Raw genomic sequence first — 22,377 nt, 5'->3', positions numbered from 1 at the left:
AGTATAATGAAGTGAAACTAAGGTGAGAACCTGCTAGACGAGCCTTGATTTTAAGGCGATAGTACAAGTGTGAGCATGCGTTAATATTCTTTGTAAACGGTGAGAATATTTTCATAATGTGAAACAGCTTCAAAAGATATGCAGTAAATTGTGTGGGATGCAATCATATATGCGTATATTTATTTTCGCATTATTGTTATTATTATAAAATTGAACCATTTCGAGCAACCTGCAATTCGTGCAAGGCGCGCTCCCGTGGCAAACTTAACTGTGCGCGCTCTGAGCGGCTGGTACTTAACGCCTGCCGTCTCGTCTCTGTTCCAGGAGCTGAGCCAATGTGTACATCGAGCAAACGACGACAGAGAGGGATCCTGTGTCTGTCCCGGTGCCACACATTCACCTGTTTCTCCGTGGTGAACTGAAGGATAATTCTTTCGAGGTAAGCGGGTGTGCCGCAGACAGTGAAACATCAGATTTTCGAGTGGAGTGTGTGTCGGTGAAAACAACAGCCCCGTTGACTAGCAGAGCAGACGCTAGCTTCCTTCGTTAGCGCAGTGCTAATAATGCTGGCGGTTAGCTAGCCTACTGTCCGGCTTGTTTGCTGATCTTTTAAACGCCTCTTGCCTGCAGTGGTTAACGGGTTGACACGCGTAGCGACTAAACGTTGTTGTTAACGTTTACTAACTGGTGTGAGTGGGGGGAAATGGAAGGGTACCGTTTCTTAGCATGTTCACACACCAGCTAAGCTAACAAACTCACCGACTCAGCTAGCTAGTAAGCTGTGGGATACTGCTTTACGGCAAGACGAGGCCTTGTGTGCCTGCAGTGGAAACTGTTTGCTAGGATACGCCGTTGTCTGCCTTGCAAAGACAAGGCCATTTTGCTTTCAAAGTAGGTTAGACCAGGTCAACAGAAACTCGTCGTGGCATTGTTTTGTGTAGCACTGTTGCTGGCATAACGGCTGTAGAGGAAGTGATGACTAATGTTTACTCCAAGTAAAGGTTACAGTCGGAGTCGGCGTGTTTGACTTGTCTATTATAAGACTAATGTCAGCTCCTGGTCGTTATTGATTATTAAAGGGCTCTAATCGCCATCGTTACATGTTCACTGCAGTTTGCATTGCATGAGCAGTAGTTGAGCGATCACGTAGTCGTTTACGTGGACACCTGTAGATGAGTTATGAATTAGGGCTGTGGACAGATGCACAGTGGTATCACAATATGACCTTTCGCTGAAGTTGGCTTAAAAAAGCAACCTCCATATTGATCACAGTTGTTGCCCTACTTTACAAAACCTCTGCTCAGGCTGGATGGATCTAAGCCGAGGTCAATCAAATAATAAAGCCATACCACTGTTTATGTAGCACTTTGCATACAGACGTGCAGCCCATAGCTCCTCACAGAGTAAGACCAAATAAAACGTAAATAAATGTACAAATTAAATGAACCTAGACAAAGGGATGCACTAGTTGTAAAACTCTGGGATTGTATTACCAAAAAACCCCCCCAATGTGACTGTTTAATTCTTTCAGCTTTTGACAAATTAAATACTCTCTAAACAGGCCTCCAACCTCCGAAGTGCTGGACTTGTGTGTCATGCTTGAAACAGTATTTGAGATTTTACAGTAAGATTACACGGCAGATGTCGGTCTGGTCAGGTGTAGTGTCTCATTATCTTGAGATGCAAATTATTGGAAGTACATGATCTGCCCTACAGTTGGAAAAATATGGTCTTTTCAGCATGTTATAAACATGAGAGATACAGGGTATTGATTGGGAGGTGGGAGTCTGTTACACTGTAATTGGGAATTGCAATACAGGTTTTAATAATTGCAACTTGTATTTAAATATCTTCTGTCAGGATGTGGTTGATTTCAGTTCACTATAATTAATCTCCCCTCTCCTTGAAAACCAGTTATTGGGCTGCACTTAGATGCTAGATACAAGTTCTGCATTGTACCTTAAAAACACTTCTTTACACACTGAAATTTTTCTCATTTTGCTGCAGACCACAAAATCAGAGAACCTTTTTCTTTCAGAGACCTTACACACCCATATGTATGCACTGCGCTGTTTTAACTGGTTGATAAAGTTTGTCCAGCTATAACATGTCTTTAGTCCATCTAACTGCATTTGGCAGGGAAAAGAAACACAGCATGTACACGTGTATGTATGATCCTTCTTGGTTTCTGCTGACTGCCACAGTTAAGTGTTGGTTGTCTGTAATGCAGCAGTAGAGATGAACTTGTTTTGACCCAAGGGTTTTCCATAGCTTTCAGAGAGGCTTAGTCACTTGGTATTGTAGCCCCCAGGGTGGTTTTCATATGTGGATGAAAGCTGACAGATGCCAGGATCAAAGGATTTATGTCATTGATAGGAAAGACTCATCCTTGTGAAATCCCAAAGCTCATTAAAATGCAAGAAAATAAAAGCTTGCTTTTTCATCTTTCATTTTACAGACTGTATTTAAGAGGTTCCATCTGGAATGGGTTTGTTTATTCTGACCAATGTAAAATGTTGTTAAATATTTTTTATCAAATCTCTAATGCAGTATTTGCTCTCAGTGGAATAGCACTTGGAGTTAAAGGCAGGAAATGTCTGAACCATTTGACCACTATGCAGCAACCAGCCATTGTTAAAACGGTGACAGAAGTGGATGTCCGGCCAATCCCTCCCGCCTCGCATGCACACACGCTTGTTGAGGAAAAGGACTACAAACTCTATGGGATTATTTTTTTTTGATGACCAAAGAAACAACCTGCAGCCTATTGTCTTAGCTTACCCAGCGAGGGTTCTGCTTGTTGGCTCAGAAATTTCTCAAATGCTGGTGCTTTGTTTTATTGTACTCATCTTAGACACGGCAGTGCCAGGTTTCCACCACAATACGTTGGGTAATCAAACATGAAGATGATTGTCGTTGTGTGCAACCCTCAGCTTCAGCTCAACATAAGAAATGATTACCTTTTTAATTCTGCCAGTTGTCTTTTGTATTTGACTTCTGAACTGAGGATAACGTAACCACGTATGTGTGCTCACGGGCAATGTTGAACGGGCACATACTGCTTGTTCTGATGGTTAAACCTGTCTTCACTGCGAATTCTAGTTTCCCACAGACTTTCCTCGGGTAACACTCCCAGGTATGTTTGCCAGCACGTTCCTGCACTCAGTATACTTGAAAGGTCAATTGCTGCTGACTGCCTTACCTCAGTACTTTTACTTGCAGTGTTTCCCAAATAACATAAGTGTGTGCAGACCTCATTTTGCTTTCATGCTGTTGTCAGCTGTATTATGTTATGATGCTTCCTGTGCTTGGGAAGACTGACCCTGGTTCCCCATGGTGTCGTCTTTTTGGGAAACACTGTGCTTGAACCTCAAACGGTGGTGTGCATTTGATGTGCCTCTTCTCTTTCCAGCAGTAGACCCTTTTTGCTGTTAGTTCTTGGCCAGTTGGTTTAATTAGCATCACATTCCACCCTTTTTCTTGAAAGCTTAGCTGACTCGTCTTGTATTTGAAATTCAAAATTCATTTGGTCCATCAGAGCTGCCTGTCTACTTCTGTTGCTGCTCCTGCTGTCACCTGACTACCTGTGTGCTTGTGCATGCATGCATAGTGTCATATGACTTAGGGCTGGCGATATTGCCTAAAATTCGTTTGTTCTATTTTGAAACTTAAAGCGTTTAAGACTACTAAATTGTCAATTCCACTTAGAAACAAAATATTAATTCTAAAAATAAAAATCTTAGTTTGTTTTACAGAAGAACAGACAAAACTGACTAACTTTTGTCAATATCAAATAAACTGAGAACTAAAAGGAAATTCTCAATCTCTCCTTGTTGTATAGCTGAGCTTTTCAAACAGTTTTAACAGTTACTTTAGTCTGACAAAAGCCAAATGACGAATTAGCGCTTCCAGTCAGAGACTGAGGCTACGTCCACGCGTACACGGGTATTTTTGAAATTGGAGATTTTCAGTTTTCGTTTTAAAAAATAATCCCGTCCACACATAAAGGCAGAAATGAAGGAAAACGCTGCTATGAACATGCCAAAGCAGCAGGGGGCGCTAGATTCCTAACCGTGCCGAAATGTTGGCCAATCAGAAGTCTAGAAGCCTCGGTGGGAAAAAGTAAACAAAGCTGGGGCATAGAAGCAGAACAGTCGTATGTGTGGAGGGACAGTAACTGTGTGTATATGTAAGCATTTAAACACTGCAGAGAGTAGAATTAACAGTAACAGTATTGTAGAAATTCATTTCACCGAAACAATAACGTGGCGCACAGTAGGGCTGAACGATATATCGCATTTGCGATAATATCGCGACATGATCAAGTGCAATTTTCTAACCGCAAAGGCTGCGATTATACTCTGGACATGTCCAAATTCATGGGCTGCATCCTCCTGAGGCCGCATTTGTAGACCGATTACGTCACAGCGACGCGCCGAAGGCTGTCCAAATTACTACCATATCCCAGAATTCATAGCGCGGCCCAGCCAAACTCCAGTTTCCAACAATGGCGGCCGCTACTAAGTTTTAAAATTACTCATACTAATCTTTCTGGGTCACAAAATAAACTTTTAACATATTTTCAGGCGAGAAAGTAGTTGTGTAAACATCAAATATCTGCTCGGTTTATCAAGATATCCCATATTTGCAAAAGTGCTTCGACGTTTTCAGAGGCGTCTGCTACCCACCAGCTCGACAGCTAGCCGGGAGCTCGAGGGTTACTGATGCGGTCGAGAACGGCACAACTCCCGGCACATCATTTTCAGATCACCGCGGAGTTTCGCTGCTCGGGTTAAACGTAATATATAAGTCACTTAGACAACCTAAAAATGTTATTGTTGGGCTTTTTTCAGTGTTTTGTTTGTTCGTGAGTAAATCGGTTTGGCTGAGATTAAAGTTATTAGATTAGATAAAATAAAACTTTATTAATCCCCCGGGTGGGTTCCTCCTTGGTTTTCACACAGCTGACTAAACGTCAAACAGAAAACTTATTAAACAGAAGTATGAGACAGTCGAGAATTTACACCAGTGTCTGGTTATATTTTAGATAGCAAGAAGCAGACGGCCGAGTTTATTAAACTCCACCGAGACAGCGGTGACGCTAATCAGAACTAGACCGTCCAATTTCACGCCTTTTAAATTTTAAAGGCGTGTTTGTGTGTGTGTGTTTATACAATTGCTATTATGTTTGCACTTTATGTGTAATGTTACTGACTGCAGAGATCAGTAAGATGTGTGTATTTTTTATTTATTAGTTTGATTTATTTAATATTATTTTTTAATTGAATGACTGTCTAGTAGTTCACAGATGTCGAAAAACTGAGTGTGGTAAAGCCACTGATTTTTTTTATGTATATTTCTGCAATCTGCACATTGTACTGACTTTCATTTTAATGTTTACACCAGGGTTCCTTGTCAGCACTTTATGCTCAGATGTTTGTAAGCTAAAAATAAACTATTGTGTATGTTCAAATATACTGTTGTGATTGAAGAAGTTAAATAAAAATGTCAGTCATCAATTCATGCATCACCTCATGTCATCATAACAGAGGTCTGTCTTCCAGGAAAGAACAGTTTAAAATTAATGTAATATAGTATTGGCCATACTATATGATGTATTGCTTGTCTTTGTTTAATAATACAGAAGACAAAGACCTTAAAAAATAATCGCATATCGCATCGCAATCGCAATATTGGGGCAAAAAATCGCAATTAGATTATTTTCCATAATCGTTCAGCCCTAGCGCACAGTGTGACGCATGCACCAGTTTATTGTATTTCCAGACTTGCTTTCGGCACAATTTACAGTGCACGCTACTCTGTTTTTTGACTTGAAATAGCCGAAATACCTTCACACTACGGAACTTCTATGGCTCTTCCGTTTGACAATCTCTCCGGCATTGGAACCATCATCTGTTTTCTCTTCGGTCATGCTCGGTTGATTTTTCTAGTCGGCACACTCATTTCCTCCATTACGCGCTGGCTGCTTCCCAAACAAACACACGTGCGGCTTGGCACTTGTGCTGTACGTAACAAGTCACGCGACGTGACGCTGCGGCTGTGATTGGTTCGGCTCTGCGCTACTTAATTTGGATTGGCTGACCTTTTTTTGTTTTTTTTTTTTTTTTTGAGGACAAGAGCGGCGAGGTCTATCGCGATAGCTTAATTTCTCTATCGAGTAAAAGTTATATCGCGATACATATCGTTATCGTTCTATCGCCCAGCTCTACTCAAAGGTAATTAATTAGTAGTGGAAATAATTTCTGGTTCACATTACAGAAATGTAGCAGTGACAATAATATTGTATGTTGTAATCGCACTGGTCAATTAGTGATACAAAACAACTGTTTTATCCTGTGAATAAAAGTATGTTTTTGTCAATGTACCATGGTAATAACAGAAGCGAAACACAATATTGTGTCGGGACAATTCACTATTTATGCACAATAAACACAGGAGCGACAATTTCTGTTCAGCGCCAGACTTGCTTGTAACCTATATCACCAATTATGTTATGAAAAATGACATATTAACTACTACAAAACACTGACCTTTGTGGAAATGCTTTGGAGCAGACTAACCTGTGAGCTGGAGTGTTCTAGGACGTTATATTTGGTCTTTGAATAGCTGCAATCCAGGCCATCCGTCGCCTCTTTGTTACTTCGGAAACATGGCTCGAACAATTTCTCTTCAACGACGTAATCCGATAACAACCGATCTCTTTACTCCTCGGCTTCCCGTGGCTGTCATGCGACCGGCTATTGCAGTTAATAATACAACAGCTTCTTGCCATTTTTTTTGTGTTTTCTTTTTATCGCTGTGTAACTGATTTCAATTGAAAGCCTGCGTGCGCTAGTACCTCTTGCCACGAGTTCCCAGAATCCTTTGCGGTTTTACCCCTGAATGACGTCACATTTTCAATCTCTATATACTGCAACAACATGGGAATAGAACAGCTGCGAGAGAATTCAACATTAATGAATCAATGTTACGGAAGTGGAGGAAGTGCAGTTTTTGGCTTTCCCCATATTTCAAAAGTGCTTCATCTCTTTGCTATGACTGTCGCCCGCCAGAATTTGCAGATGATAATGGTTTTAGCCGCTGCGATGCTTTCGACCAAAACAGGCAGGCGGAGCTTGATGACATCATCAACATGTGCTATTGCGATAGAGCGATATAGTCAAAATCTCTATCGTTGGCCAAATTTATATCGTTTATATTAGAGATGGACCGATCCGATATTACGTATCGGTATCGGTCCGATACTGACCTAAATTACTGGATCGGATATCGGAGAAAAATAAAAAATGTAATCCGATCCATTAAATATCACGAAAGCACCTCACAAAACTTGCAACACGCCGTAACTCACCTCAGAACGTTAGCAGTCGGAGCAGTATGCATCACGTGATAGAGCAGCTGTGGCATGCCGGACCTGTCGGTGGTCTGGATAGCATGTGGAGCTTCGCTAGCAACCTGGCATTTCATCTCCGACAAAGTTATCCCCGAGAGAAGTAAAGCAAGTGTGTAAGTCCATCTCTGAATGTTTGTAAAGCATTCCCACGTTAAGCTTAACAAGCGATATATGGAGCGACTGCCTCTCGCTCTCCGGCTGCTACTTCAATCGTGAAACTGCTTAAATGATCAGCTGATCGGCTTTTCTGTCGCGAGTCCGTGTCTCTTGTTTGTTTTTGGCCCACTTTGCACCAGAAAGAGGAAACCAGCGGCTGAACAACAGCAGCACATTTAAGCTTGATCAGCTGTTGTTAGAATGTATTTAATATTACTTTCTACTCGAGGATCTTTTTCTACGTAGCTGACGCTGGTAACTGTGCAGGGGCGGATCTAGCAAAGTTTAGCCAGGGGGGCCGATAGGGCATGAACAGGGAAAAGGGGGCACAAAGACATACTTTTCTTTCTTATTCTCATTTAAAATGTCGAGCTTTTAATAAATAATTATCTGACACCCAAAGTTTTAATTTGATGTAAAATGAATAGAAGTCAATTACTGTATATAGTGACTATTAAGTCTAATATATACCCTAGTAAGCTATAGTACTTTTTACTTTGGGAAGGTACCATCTGTGCAGTCTGCAATTTTGTTGAAGAAAGATGTTGAATCTATTTAATATTTCTTGAAAAATAATTGATTTCTGTTCATTTTTTTTCACACTGCATCAAATTAAGGTTGATTACGTCGATTAAGCATCATGAGGTGGCGCGTGAGGGGTGGTTCCCTATTTTTTATTTATTTCTTTTTGTTGTTGCTGGGAGTTGGAACCCTATTAGTTAGGTTGCTTAATATTTACGCTAAGTACTCTTTAAAATACCAGAATAGGGAGGATGGTGTAGGTCTAAGTTTATTAGATTGATCAGTATTGCTGAACTATGAAATATTTTTTTTTGTATACAGGTATAACAGAATAGCTTTAGTGTAGTTGTTGTTTTAAACTTGAGTATGAACTTGCAGACTTGCAAAATGCAGCAAGATATTTTAAAAAACAGTTTTGTTGATTAAAAAACACTATATCGGATTCATATCGGTATCGGCAGATATCCAAATTTATGATATCGGTATCGGTATCGGACATAAAAAAGTGGTATCGTGCCATCTCTAGTTTATATCGCCCACCTCTAATATGACACGAGACGAGAAATGTATTTTTAAGAAATATTATCTTTGACAGTCTTACAGCAAGGGTGAACTTGAGATGTATACCAAGTTGTCCTTTTGTTGACTAATTACATGTGAAATTTGACAATAACAGATTTATTTTTATTTTTTTTAAATATAAATGTTGATGTGTGTGAAGACAAGTCTGTGACTGAACTTTTTAGGAGATCTTTGCATCTTCTACTGTGCTGGCACAACTTTAGCAGCTGGCGTTGAAAAAATTATAAGCATGACAGCTGTTTTTGTCCAACCTAATACTGGCGGTGTGTGAATGTGAGAAAGAGAGCAGTGAGTCATCGGCTCACTAACAGTGAGGTAATTCTAGATCTGCTACTAATGCCAAAGGGAGTCCCTGCTTGTTTTATCTCTGTGTGTATTTCTATATTAGGTGCTAACACACAAGATAGGGTCTGTGTCTGTCTGTGTGGTTGGTTTTGCCTCCACCTTGATATCCCTGTTCTGTGTGGCTTCTCCATGGTAACAAGCTGCTAGGCTGCATTGTTCCCAAGTTGTTTTTCCTGCTATGGGAAAGAGCCAACTGTTGACTGGGTCTGGATTTTGAAATCAGTCCATTCCATTTCTGTAGCACTATGAAATCAAACTGTAGTTGGTGGATGATGATGATGTTATTATTATTATTATTATTATTATTATTATTATTATTATTATTAATGGTTACAGTTTTATGCATATATGCAACCTGTTGCCTTGATTGAATGAGAATTGAGCCTGCTTTAAAGTTCTAGCATAGGAGCTGTAGGATCATGCATGGTACCTCAGTAAATGCATAGATACACCTGCATGTTTATTTGTGGTGCTTCTACTTCAGGTTGTGGTTGGTTTTTTTTTTTGTTTTTTTTTTAAACATTGTGTCCTTTTAATATGTATATTAAGACTGGCCCTGTCTTTGAAGTAGGTGGCACTTAATTTGCAGATGAAGATCGAAATAACATGCCAAAGGTCGTCTCTTTAGTGAGCATTCACAGACTGAAGTGGAAGTGCCTTGCTGTGTAGTTTGTTTTTGAAGTGAAAGTGTGGTTGCAACATGATATTCTTTCTCCTTCAAAATGCCAAACGCACATTTGGTCCGGATGTGCACTTTGAACAACGATTGACCCTTTGTATTGAAGTATAATGCATCGTAATGAAGAGGGTCTTCTTAATGTTACTGTGTAATTACCGTATTTCCCGGACTACAAAGCGCACCTGAATATTAGCCGCACAAGCTAAAATCAGGGGAAAATCCTGTTTTGTACATACATTAGCCGCACCTGACTAAAAGCCGCAGGTGTTTCAATGTTGACTTATCATATGTAAGAGAATATGCACAAAGGGAATTGTCAGGAAAGAGATGGCTGTTTGGAGACATCACTTTTATTAATATTGTGAAAAACAAGTTACGGGTACATATTTGCATAACTTTTTAGGTATATGTACAAGTAGCGGTAATTACAAGTACGAAACATGTACTGTGCTTCATAAATGAGTAACAAATGTAGTACATAACAATAACCTACAACACACCAGAAAAATAGATTCAGACTACCTTTTAGGCTCAGGTGCAGTGACACGGCTTTCACAAGAAGAAAAGTCAAGTCATTTACCACCATCTTCCTGCGCACTAAAACCACCAAAGTTCTCTTCTCCAGTGTCGGATACGAACAGGCTCAGGATGGCTACGTCATCCACTCTCAGCTTCTCTCCTTCGTTGTCACTTACAAAACCAAAGAAATCCTCGTTGTCAGTGTTAGAGTCAAACACCCTCAGAAGGGCCGTGGCGGTGTCCTCCTCTCCATCATGCAGCAGTCCAGCCCTTCGAAATCCGTTGGTGATCATGGATGTTTTCACACTTTTCCACGCTGTCAGATTCCACCGGTGGAGTTGAGCATAACTTGCTTTTCGCAAGTTTATCGCCGCTCGTCATCCCCGACTCCCGCTGAACGCGTAGCGTTAATTTGAAGTTTGTTTTTCGCGCTACTTGTACGGCACTATGTTGCCTGGCGGATGAAAACGTGACCAACATACCACTCTTGAACCCAGATACTGTGTGTCTGATCACATGCCCTTCCGCCAGGCAACGTAGTGCCGTACAACAGCGGAACAAACAAAACAAATCGTCTTACGATATGACAAAAATCATGGACAATCCATAGAAAAGTCGCACCTGACTAAAAGCCGCAGGGTTCAAAGCTTGTGCAAAAAGTAGCGGCTTATAGCCCGACAATTACGGTAATTTCAATTTGTATTTGGTGGCATTTTTCTGTTTTCTTTTGGTCTGCCAATGTTTTACCTCTGAGAATTTTACATTCAGTAGAGACAATACAATGTTTGTAAACAGAAGTGGAAAGGGTCTTGCAAATCTTTAAATATGTTTTTTATGAAATCAGAGCCGAGGAATGAACAGTGACAGCCTGCTGTTAGTTCACCTATGCAAGAGAGCATCTTAGAACAATTGCACACACAATCAACTAAGTTATGTGAACATTGTTTAAAGGCTAAAAGGAACCATTAGCCAACTGCCTGCTTTGCTCTGTGCGTGTTCATCAGTGCAATCATTTTTGTCTGAATTTTTTTTGGACACAAACTCCAGTTTTAGACTGTTTTGTAGGTAGAATGGATGCTGGTGCAGTTTGCTACTCAGATGTGTAAAGGTTTTAAAACTGGGACTGAATGTCCACAAACGGTCCCCCCAGGTTCTTTCAGTGTCATGATCTCACAGATTTTGCACTTGTCATAGATGAAAGTAGTGTATGCAGAAATGGGTTTTTAAAGTTAAAAGTTGAAGTAGTAGCCATGTTAACCCTGTACACACAATCACACTCCCCAAGCATACCTAGACCCAAGCAGGTCTAGGTACCCTTGCCCCTGGAGGGGGAAACTGCACCCAGACCCAGGTAGTGTTACCCTTTCCCCTGGGGTGGAGAGAAGCAGACCGCCCCGACTCGGTGGCAGCAGCAAGGAGGCCCCACATTCCAGACCCCAATCGGACGGCCAACTCTTCCTCCCAGACCCCCGCTCCAGCAGGCAACAGAGAACGGGGGTGTGTGAAGACTCCAAACCTCCCTCCGCCCGCTCATATGTAGTGTTGATGCATGTGTGTTCTAAGGTGCATTTAAAACCCAAGAGGGCATGGCGCTACCTCACAATACATTGCTATCTACTAGACAGACATCCTTTTGATAGTTTGCGATGTCGAAAAATGTGTATTAGTGATTAATATTGTTCCCCAAGACCCAGATGGAAGTAAGACTAATATTAATGCAACTTGTAGGACATATTCAAATATCTTGTAAACAATTTCAGAGACCTAAAATTCAAATAAGTGCATTTTTAAAGGACTTACAGGCATTTTCCTTTCTATTCACCACCCCTCTCTATGATGATCAGTGTAGTGTACCTATTGTTGAGTATGTCACTGAACTGATCACACTTGAGTGTTAATTTTCTCGTCTGCCCCCCCCCCCCCCCCCCAAAAAAATCACCCTTTTTCTTGACTATACTGACTAAACCACGAGCGAGACATGGGGCATGCTACCGTACTGCCTCTGCTGTAATCTTTTCTCAGTGGTTACGCCACATCTGTTCGCATTATTGCCAGACAATATGAACCGAATACAGTCAGAAACTTGGCAGCAGTAGAAGAAATACAGGCGCAAAGAGAGACCGCTGTAACACGCATGCACAATGTGGGCTGTAAAACAGAGCTAGTGACAGTAGCCAATGCCCAAATTGTGTTATTAAAAGGGGCAAGGGCAATATATACAACAATGAGCCATCTGGACCAGGCAGCAGTTCATCACTGGCGACCCAAACATGTAATCCCCTACATCCACAGGGGCTACAGAGGAGAGGATGGAAAGAGAAACTATTTACACCTTAAACATCCTTCAGTAGTGCAGATTTTTGCATTTTGTCATGCCAATAGCATATCAATGAACTGAAACAAGATCAGTGAGTTGGAGATGTGAAAGGCATGCCTTGGTGAGGGGTTGTAAGACAGGATAGAGTAAAGCACAAGCCCACATTTCCATATGAAATGACGCTGTCCTTTCCTTTTACAGTCCGATTTGTTTTACTACCATGCAAGTAACTTAAAAATCAAGTGAATTGGCACGACCTGTCAAAGATGTGCCCTTAAATTCTATCTGCCATTGTCACACAGAGTATAGAAGAAAGGGCTTAGTGTCCACATACAGGCTGGGAAAGGGACGGCATGAGGTAGGTGTGACTGTGAAACCAGAAGCATGTGGTTCAGACTTGTCACAAATTGTTACAGTGAGCGTACCCTGGATAATCCTCTTTTGTGAAACTTAAGTGACCATACACATGCAAAATGGACTTTTGAGAGGCTGAGCACAGAGATTGATCAGGAAAGTCTTTACTGAGGGCACGTGCAAGGGCTGTTTTCTCAGACTTGTACTGGACGTTTCTTTTCAATTGCAGTTATTGCTCCGTTGGTGGACATATAAAAAGAACGCAGGTTTAAGGAAGTTGTGCATCTGCTTCACTTTTCAGACACAGAAGCATCATCCATCACATATACTGTCTTCTTGTAAGCAGAGTTCGTTTTATAAAAAGGTATTAAAGTTTGAATCTCTTCATAACCCGAATATCATTTGTGATTTATTTTGCAGTTCAAAAATAGACGTGCACCTTTGGCAGTACTTGCAGGCACAGCACACACTATACAGCAGTCGTTCTACGTCATTGCTGGCATTATTGTCGGCCACGATGGTGGCCAGAAGCAGAGTCCGTGAGTCATCGTGTTTGGGGGCAGTTACATCTGTGTTTAGATCTGTCCATATGGGATCAGATCACCAAGACGCACTCGAGTGCTGCATGTGAACCGGGTCTGTGTTTCCCTGTGCACTAAGCTAGCTATCACTTTCTCTCCTGCTGACAGATTGCAGCTCACAGTAATATTTAGGTTTTTTTTTTTTTTTTTTTTTTTTTTTTTAAAGGGAATGTGGTCCTGTTTGTAGGAGGAGAAAATTGACTAACAGACCTGGATTTAAAAAAGTTTCTTGTTTGACTTGTTTAAGCTACAGAGACCATCATTTTGTTTGAATCTGCTGATTTAGTGTTTGAGTGCTTAATGCTATGCACAGACCTGCTGCACTGTGGCAAGCAATGTGAGGGTGAAAGTCGATAGAACAGAATGAAGAGAAAAGGCAGTGAGAAAGTGAGGTATGGTGTCAGTGAGGGCAGCTGGTGGTACAGCCTGCAGCCAGATGAGGCTGAAATCTGAGACTTGCTTAACCACAGAGGCAGTGGAACGGAGGGGGCAGAGAGAAAGAAACACAAGTGGGAGAGCGAGAGAAGGAATGTCCACCTAAGAAGGGGAGCGAAATACGCGAGCTTGAGGCAGGAAAAAATGCAAGAAAGTATACAGACGTGTACATACACTGTCTGTATACTTTCTGTATGTATATTTTCAGGTGCAAATAAAATTTGTCAAGTGTCAGCTGTTTGAGGAGAGAGGGTTATGTGTTTGGGTAGGGAGTGTCAGGGGAGAGCGGGGAGGGTGTGAGCGAGGCTGCTGTTTGGACTGACATTGGATGCCGGCTTAGCTTTGCTCTGTCTTTCTCACAAACGCACCCAGCAGCAGCGACACCAACCACACTCTTGGACGGAGAGAACTTCGCTCAGTGAGGGAGTGACTTTATTTGGGACACTTTCCTTCTCTCGCAAGTCTTATCATCTTAAGAAACCAAAAAAGCAGAGCTTTTTCCTATCAAACTTTTATATATATTTTTTTCTACCTTCCAACTCAAGTACACTGGACAGGATTTGTTTTTCTATCAAAATCACCCCTGTTTGACTGTGGGAAATGTTCCTCCCCCCCAGCAAACCTACAATTTCACAAGGTGGTTGTTGGATGCATTTGTACCTGTTAGATGCTGCAGTGGTGTAGTGCCAAACAGTTCCTGAAAATTTGGCACCAGGAGAAACAAAGGTGGAACTTTCTAAAGGATAATTATCCAGTGTTGAAGAAACTCTACTGTGAGTTGGCTAAACTGCCTTGCTTTGCTGTCTGTTCCTGTATTGACCGATTAGGGAGAAACAAGGGAGTGGCTGACTGACCACACACCAACAGACTGCTTACAGACTTGATTTTCAAGGTTTTAATTTTAACAGAAAACAAATCTGATGGTTTGTGTCGAAGCATTGCAGTGAAAACATCGGTGACCTACTTTTTTTGTTTCGTTTTTCCCTCTCTCTTTCCAGCCTTGGCCACTCTGTTGTGCCATCTCCTCTGAGAACTCATTTTACCAGCTATTAAGGATCAGTTTGCCTCTCTGGACACAGTTCTTTCATTTCAGCTTACCCCAACCCTCATGAACTTGTTCTTCTCAAATGGGTGAGCAGGAGGATGAAACATGATCCTGTGTTTTGTCGTGTGTTTGGGGCAGCAGTAACACTGTGTGGTTTCCATGGAAAAGGCCAGAGAAATATGGCGCAAAGGGAGCGTATAAATGCTTTACCTCTATGTCTGTGGTACAAGTGAAATCGAAGCCAGCTAGTGTATCGCTGCAAGCTCCACCCTGGAACTCCTTGCTCAGACTCTTCTCATGTGTAGCCACAAGGAGTGTGCACAGGACTAAAGGTATTACACTTTAAAACAGTAAAGCACACAAAAAGCCCCCTCTCCTCCCCTCATCATCAGCTCAATGCATTTGTCCGTGTATCTGCAGGGTAAGATGTTGTACAGTAGTGTAAATTCTAGTTGTAGCTTTGTTAGCATCAAGCTGACAAATTGATTGGCCTTTCTGTTGCTCGAGCGTAGCTGGTGAAAGTGTTCTGTATGTTGTGACAAAATGTGCTGAATAGTTTCTTTGTGGGTGAATACAGAGGAGCCTTTCAGCAGGCACCGCATGCGTGCATTGTGAATTACACTGTTATAGTGTGTATGAAAACTTGGAGTGGGCCACTTAAGAACAAAGAACGGCATGTTTGTTGAAGCCTAGCTTGTTTTTGGCCCCCCCCTCTACTCATGGTGTCTTTTTCCCACTTGTATCTCTTTGCATTCTTGTATTCCCCCGAGTGCTTATTTTCCGTATACTTCAACTTTTCCTGGCTTCAGTGTGCAGCATATCTTAGCTTCTCTTAGTGCCCCCCCCCCCTTTTTTTTTTTTGTGTGTCCTTCTGTTTTCACATGTACCTGAGGTGCTATGTAGTTTTGTTTTTGTTTGTTTTTTTTCCAAGGTATGTGTTTGTTTTGTCTAAAGCAAATGGCTTTAAAAGGCTGCAGATTAACCTAAAGGAAATGTTGTTTTCATGATGCCCACATGGTGATTTCCGTTATATCAGATCCTGTCAATCTGGTATCCATTGAGAAAGTCAGAAATGAATTAGGCACTCTAATCTAAAATGGTTGATGAGACTTTGTTCCTTGTTAAGTGTTTTATAAGTAGAAATACAAATCTATCTAAATTGATTGTTCTTTCTTAGCATGGTGAAAGCTTTCGAAGTGTGCTCATCCATTAAACTAACAGTGGCTAGATTTACTAACAACCATGAGTTTGTTCCCTGTTGTACACAATGAGATGAGCCCAGGCATATCTGAGAGCAAGAGTCACCATTTAGTACTGAAGATGAGAGCTACTTCAACAACCTCCAATAAGGACACAGTACTTTGCAACATGTACAAGAAAACTGTCCAGATTAACCTCCTAGGACCTGCGTCCACATATGTGGACATCACATTTTGGGTTATTTAGACCAAAGTACTCAATTTTGCACTACAAGGACCTGATATCCACTTACGAGGACATTATACTCCCACTGTTCTATCGAAATTTGAAACAAATATCCTCATACAGTGGGGCAAGAAAGTATTTAGTCAGCCACCGATTGTGCAAGTTCCCCCACTTAAAATGATGACAGAGGTCAGTAATTTGCACCAGAGGTACACTTCAACTGTGAGAGACAGAATGTGAAAAAAAAATCCATGAATCCACATGGTAGGATTTGTAAAGAATTTATTCGTAAATCAGGGTGGAAAATAAGTATTTGGTCAATAACAAAAATACAACTCAATACTTTGCCAACAAAGGTTATGTTACAATAACAGAGGTCAAACGTTTACTATAGGTCTTTACCAGGTTTGCACACACAGTAGCTGGTATTTTGGCCCATTCCTCCATGCAGATCTTCTCGAGAGCAGTGATGTTTTGGGGCTGTCGCCGAGCAACACGGACTTTCAACTCCCGCCACAGATTTTCTATGGGGTTGAGGTCTGGAGACTGGCTAGGCCACTCCAGGACTTTCAAATGCTTCTTACGGAGCCACTCCTTTGTTGCCCGGGCGGTGTGTTTTGGATCATTGTCATGTTGGAAGACCCAGCCTCGTTTCATCTTCAAAGTTCTCACTGATGGAAGGAGGTTTTGGCTCAAAATCTCACCATACATGGCCCCATTCATTCTGTCCTTAACACGGATCAGTCGTCCTGTCCCCTTGGCAGAAAAACAGCCCCATAGCATGATGTTTCCACCCCCATGCTTCACAGTAGGTATGGTGTTCTTGGGATGCAACTCAGTATTCTTCTTCCTCCAAACACGACGAGTTGAGTTTATACCAAAAAGTTCTACTTTGGTTTCATCTGACCACATGACATTCTCCCAATCCTCTGCTGTATCATCCATGTGCTCTCTGGCAAACTTCAGACGGGCCTGGACATGCACTGGCTTCAGCAGCGGAACACGTCTGGCACTGCGGGATTTGATTCCTGTCGTTGTAGTGTGTTACTGATGGTGACCTTTGTTACTTTGGTCCCAGCTCTCTGCAGGTCATTCACCAGGTCCCCCCGTGTGGTTCTGGGATCTTTGCTCACCGTTCTCATGATCATTTTGACCCCACGGGATGAGATCTTGCGTGGAGCCCCAGATCGAGGGAGATTATCAGTGGTCTTGTATGTCTTCCATTTTTTGATGATTGCTCCCACAGTTGATTTTTTCACACCAAGCTGCTTGCCTATTGTAGATTCACTCTTCCCAGTCTGGTGCAGGTCTACAATACTTTTCCTGGTGTCCTTCGAAAGCTCTTTGGTCTTGGCCATGGCGGAGTTTGGAGTCTGACTGTTTGAGGCTGTGGACAGGTGTCTTTTATACAGATGATGAGTTCAAACAGGTGCCATTCATACAGGTAACGAGTGGGGGACAGAAAAGCTTCTTACAGAAGACGTTACAGGTCTGTGAGAGCCAGAGATTTTCCTTGTTTGAGGTGACCAAATACTTATTTTCCACCCTGATTTACGAATAAATTCTTTACAAATCCTACTATGTGGATTCATGGATTTTTATTTTTTTTTTTCACATTCTGTCTCTCACAGTTGAAGTGTACCTCTGGTGCAAATTACTGACCTCTGTCTTCATTTTAAGTGGGGGAACTTGCACAATCGGTGGCTGACTAAATACTTTTTTGCCCCACTGTATGTGGCTCTCATTTTTCTTAGAAACAAAAATCAGGTAATTCTTTGTTTTTACATTCATCGGGTCCCAATATGCCCAAATATCATAGAGAAATTTAAAATGCATGCCGTGGAAGAGTTCGGGTCTTAGGAGGTTAAAGGTGTAAACGACAAGTGTTTCTCCACCTTTAGCCAGCACAAATACACTGAAGGTGCAGCCAGACTTTAAAGGACGAGAAGCTAGCAGCTGGTGACTTGGGACCGAAATGTAAACACACGACTCACCCAGCGTGGCAGGAGTACTCACTAGCTGCGCTTCATATGACAAGAATAACAAACAGTGGATGCAAATTACTGATGTGGTTAAGCAGCTGGTTTGAATAGCTTGACCCAACATCTGAGGTACAAACTTTATTTTAGTTTAAAATAACTTCCAGAGCATTCTCAACAGTCACAGAAGTTATTGTTAAACAAATATGTTTTACCTGAAGTATCTAGAAACAATTTCACCTAGGTTACTTTTGTGCTGCGTCACTAGATATAATACTGCTTCTCCTGGCATCTTGTTTCAAAAGATTGCCTCTTCAGTATCCGATCTTTGAGTGATGATTTATCAACCCTGCTTCCGGGTCCAAACTACACTGCATTTATTAAGGTGGAGTGGGGAAAAAAGTTAGCTTCACTGCTAATGTGTTTATATCATGCTAATATACTGTAGCTGTGTAGCTACCCACCACGTAGCACATTATTATATACCAGCTAGCCCAACTTCAGTAACCCTACAACCGTCACTGCTGTTTAGTTTTCTGTCTTCATTTATGTTGGAAGTGACAGCAGAGCTGTACGTCTTAATTTTTCAGAAACCCCTTAGTCAGAACATGCTATATCATGTTTAGGTGGAAACTAGCAAGCCAACTTCCTGCTTGCTTCTAACTCTGTTAACCTTCATAAACTCTGTTTTCATGGATGCCTGGATGTTAAACCTATTTGTTACACCTGGTAAAGCGGCCACATTGATCATTTTATTAAAGGTGAAAGGATTTAGACAGTTTGTAACTCTCAGTGATGCCGTAGTGTTCATTTGACTCATTTAAAAAGGATTGAAAATGATCTTTTATTTAGTTGCAATTATAAATGGTGCTGCCTGCAAGCTGAAAGTATCAATAAAATGTTGTGACCAGCTTTTTGTCTGGATTATTCTATATTGAAGTAAAATGGGCATGATATTTCTGGCCATATCGACATGATAATTTGAGGCGATATCACCCACCCCGAATTACAATGACAAATGTGCACTATATTAAGGGCAGAATGAAATTTTCTCTGGCAGATGGCAGCTGTGTTTTGAAATGTACATATGTGCACAGTTTAGCCCGCATGCAGTCACCTCTGTAGAGGATCACATTATTATGACCCAGACACAATGGCTACATGTCAGAGTTGTAACACAGGCACTGACTGAACAATACTGGGGACATTGTGGAGTAGGGCAAGACTAGGGCTGGGCGATATATCGAGTTTTTTTTTAAAAATATCGATATATTTTCATACGAGATATAAGATGTGACAATATCGTTTATATCGATATAGTCTATGTTACGTTATAATTATACTTGTGGAGCCGCAGGTTTGCCTCTCTTTCGTCCACTTTTGTCTCTACGCAACGTTACTCGGCCTCGCCTCTCCTTCACTGAACACAACTCCGCCTCCCCCATAGCTTCACCTGCAGGCAATGACAAGATGAAAGCGGAAAATCTCCGTTAGCGAGTTACCGTGCGTGGGGCTGGACAGCGTCAACGTGTTAGCGAGCTAACCGCGCTAACGAGCTAACCGCGCTAACGACATGCAGCCCGGAGGGGCTGCACGGCCTAAAATCCTTTCATTTTCTCAAAAATCGACAGTGCGCCTTATGTATGAATTCTGGTTGTGCTTACTGACCGCGAACCGATTTTATGTGGTACACAGCGCTCAGCAATCTGTCAAAAAATGTTTTAATATGACTTTGCTAAGCTACGGAGCTGCACCACTTGATGGATTGCCAGAGGATTACGGCTACCGAGGAGGAGCCTCGCGGAGTGATACGTACTGTGTGTGTATAAGGACCACAAATGGCACCTGTTCAGAGACGTGGTGCAGCTGTGAAATCTGTCTCTTTGTTATTATGCTCAGCGTCTATTAGTTTACATTTTGACTGCATAATTGTGAGCTTTTTGTTATGCACAAAAACAACATTGTTTTCTTTTATTTATGGACCATGATTATTTAATAAATGCTGATAATTTATTTTTGAGTAATTTCTTCATGTACATCTACGCTGTATGTAAATAAAAGTGCCCGTGTGACATCTGGGACACAGTGTGACTAAGAACTCTCTTTTTGTTCTTAACTTATGGCTTTAAAAAAAAAATCGAGATATATATATCTTATATCGCCATCCAGCTAAAAAAATATCGAGATATGAATTTTGGGTCATATCGCCCAGCCCTAGGCAAGACGGCACAGTGTGAATCAATTTTTTTTTTTTTTTTTTTTTTTTTTTTCAATGTATAAAGTCTCGTGCTAATGTATGGTGCATTAGCAGCACAGTGAGTGGCTTAAATGCCTTGAAAGGCTGGTTGTAGTTCATGGAAGTGCACTAAATCTGCTGTGCCCCTCCTGATCTCCTATAGCCAGCTGGCACCATTTTAAAAACTAGACTGTCATGATGGAAATCCAGCTTATCAGACTGACTTGAGCATGTTATTTAACATTGTTAGAAATTACAAAGCCAGGCTTCATGTTTAGCTGGTGATAAATGTGTGTAATTTGGTGTACTTTACTTGATGGTTATTATTCCTGTTATATGGTAGGAACATTGTTACGGTGGGATCGGTCTGAACCAGTATCCCTCTAGCTTTGCTTTTCTAACTTGTGTTTGTTTACTTTGCTCCCTTTTCTTTTCCAGAGGTCCCCACATTTCAAGAGGAGACGAAAGCCTTATTTGGAAATCTTATGGACGAAGGTGTGTATTTTAGTTTTCCCCCTGTTCATCTACAGTTATAGTGCTTATACCAGTGTTTCCAGCAGGCTTTTTAACCGTATCTGTCCTCATTCCTTTTGTAGTCCTAGCTACGGGGTGAGTTGTTTCCTGTTTTGGGAATTTGGTGCTCTTAATTTACTTCACTTGGACAGCACCTAACACACTGTCTAATGTAACACATGGAGGGGTATGCAAGATGACTTTTATTTCACCTTTTTGTCAAACGTGCATACACTACTGTGTGATCGCCTATTTTCTAAACAGAATAGCTTTTCCCTTTTTGTGCTTCTCCTGAACACAGCAGGCTGTGTGCACAGTCATTGTTTGTCTGTTCTTTCTGTCATCCTCCTGTCCACCCTCTCGACACAGTGCAGTATCTCTCTCTGTCTGGTTAGCTGACTCACTGTTCCTGTCTCTTTGCGCACATGATTTTTACCTTCTTCGCACACCTTTTGCTGCACCCTTCTCGGAAATGTATAATTTTGCTATAAAGGAGAAGAGTCGTCCTGAATTACTCAACAGTGTGTTTCGATATTTATTTATTTTTATTTATTTATTTATTTATTTCCGTGGTTGGAGGGGTGATAAAGTAAATTCAGGCTGCAGAAGTCATTTCTAAGCCACCTGCTAACAACAAAAGTTTGCTGCTTGTCTTTTCTTTTCCTTTTTCTTGGGAGCAGCACCCCCTTGGCCTCTCATGTGTCAGCTAAACAAGTGATGCTATGTTTATCCCTCCACACTCCATTTAGCTCTGCAGCTTGTTATAGCCTTATATGCCGCAAACTACTTATTGTTTCATCATATGTATTGTTCAAGCCAGGAAACTACAAAGGAGAATAATTCGGTATCCTTTAGTCTGGTTTGTTGGTGGCATTTTGTGCTAAAATTCCAGCTGTTGTTAATAGTAATCTCTATAATATTACCACTATCAACACAAAATAGCCCAATATCTGCACTTGTAGTGTGTGTGTGTGTGTGTGTGTGTGTGTGTGTGTGTGTGTGTGTGTGTGGCAGCGCTGCTTCTCAGCTGCTAGACTACAAAACCCTTCTCCCCCTTTCATGGCCCCTTGGTTGAGGTCCAGTGATGATCTATTTCAGTAAAGTATGTTGAGCCATACATTAGTTCTGTTCAGTAATGCAGCCAGTTTTCTTCAATAAGATGGTGCTGCAGTGTACTCTTGTGTGACAGAAGCACAGAAGCCACGCCTTAAGCGCACAGACGTCCTTTCACAGAAACACAGCTGGTAGCTGACCTCCACATTTACCAAAGTAGTA

At 41.5% G+C, this 22,377-nt stretch overlaps 1 protein-coding gene across 2 annotated transcripts in view; it reads left to right on the top strand.

The window, feature by feature from the left end:
* Positions 1-274: 274 nt before the first annotated feature.
* siah1 (siah E3 ubiquitin protein ligase 1) overlaps positions 275-22,377 on the top strand; it is a 39,302-nt gene continuing 17,199 nt past the window's right edge. The window contains exons 1-3 of one of the 2 annotated variants that reach the window (XM_026176824.1): positions 275-439; positions 21,028-21,084; positions 21,186-21,198. Coding sequence is in view for 1 of the 2 variants with exons in the window: in XM_026176823.1 (XP_026032608.1) it covers positions 21,075-21,084 (10 nt within the window). In the remaining variant the exon portion in view is untranslated. The remainder of the gene's footprint in view (positions 440-21,027; positions 21,085-21,185; positions 21,199-22,377) is intronic. The other variant, XM_026176823.1, reaches the window with a different exon arrangement.

This window comes from Astatotilapia calliptera, chromosome 7 (assembly GCF_900246225.1).
Source record: "Astatotilapia calliptera chromosome 7, fAstCal1.2, whole genome shotgun sequence".
NCBI classification, from domain to species: Eukaryota; Metazoa; Chordata; class Actinopteri; order Cichliformes; family Cichlidae; genus Astatotilapia; species Astatotilapia calliptera.
Note: the sequence above shows the minus strand (reverse complement) of the source record. Positions and strands in the feature narration are given on the sequence as shown.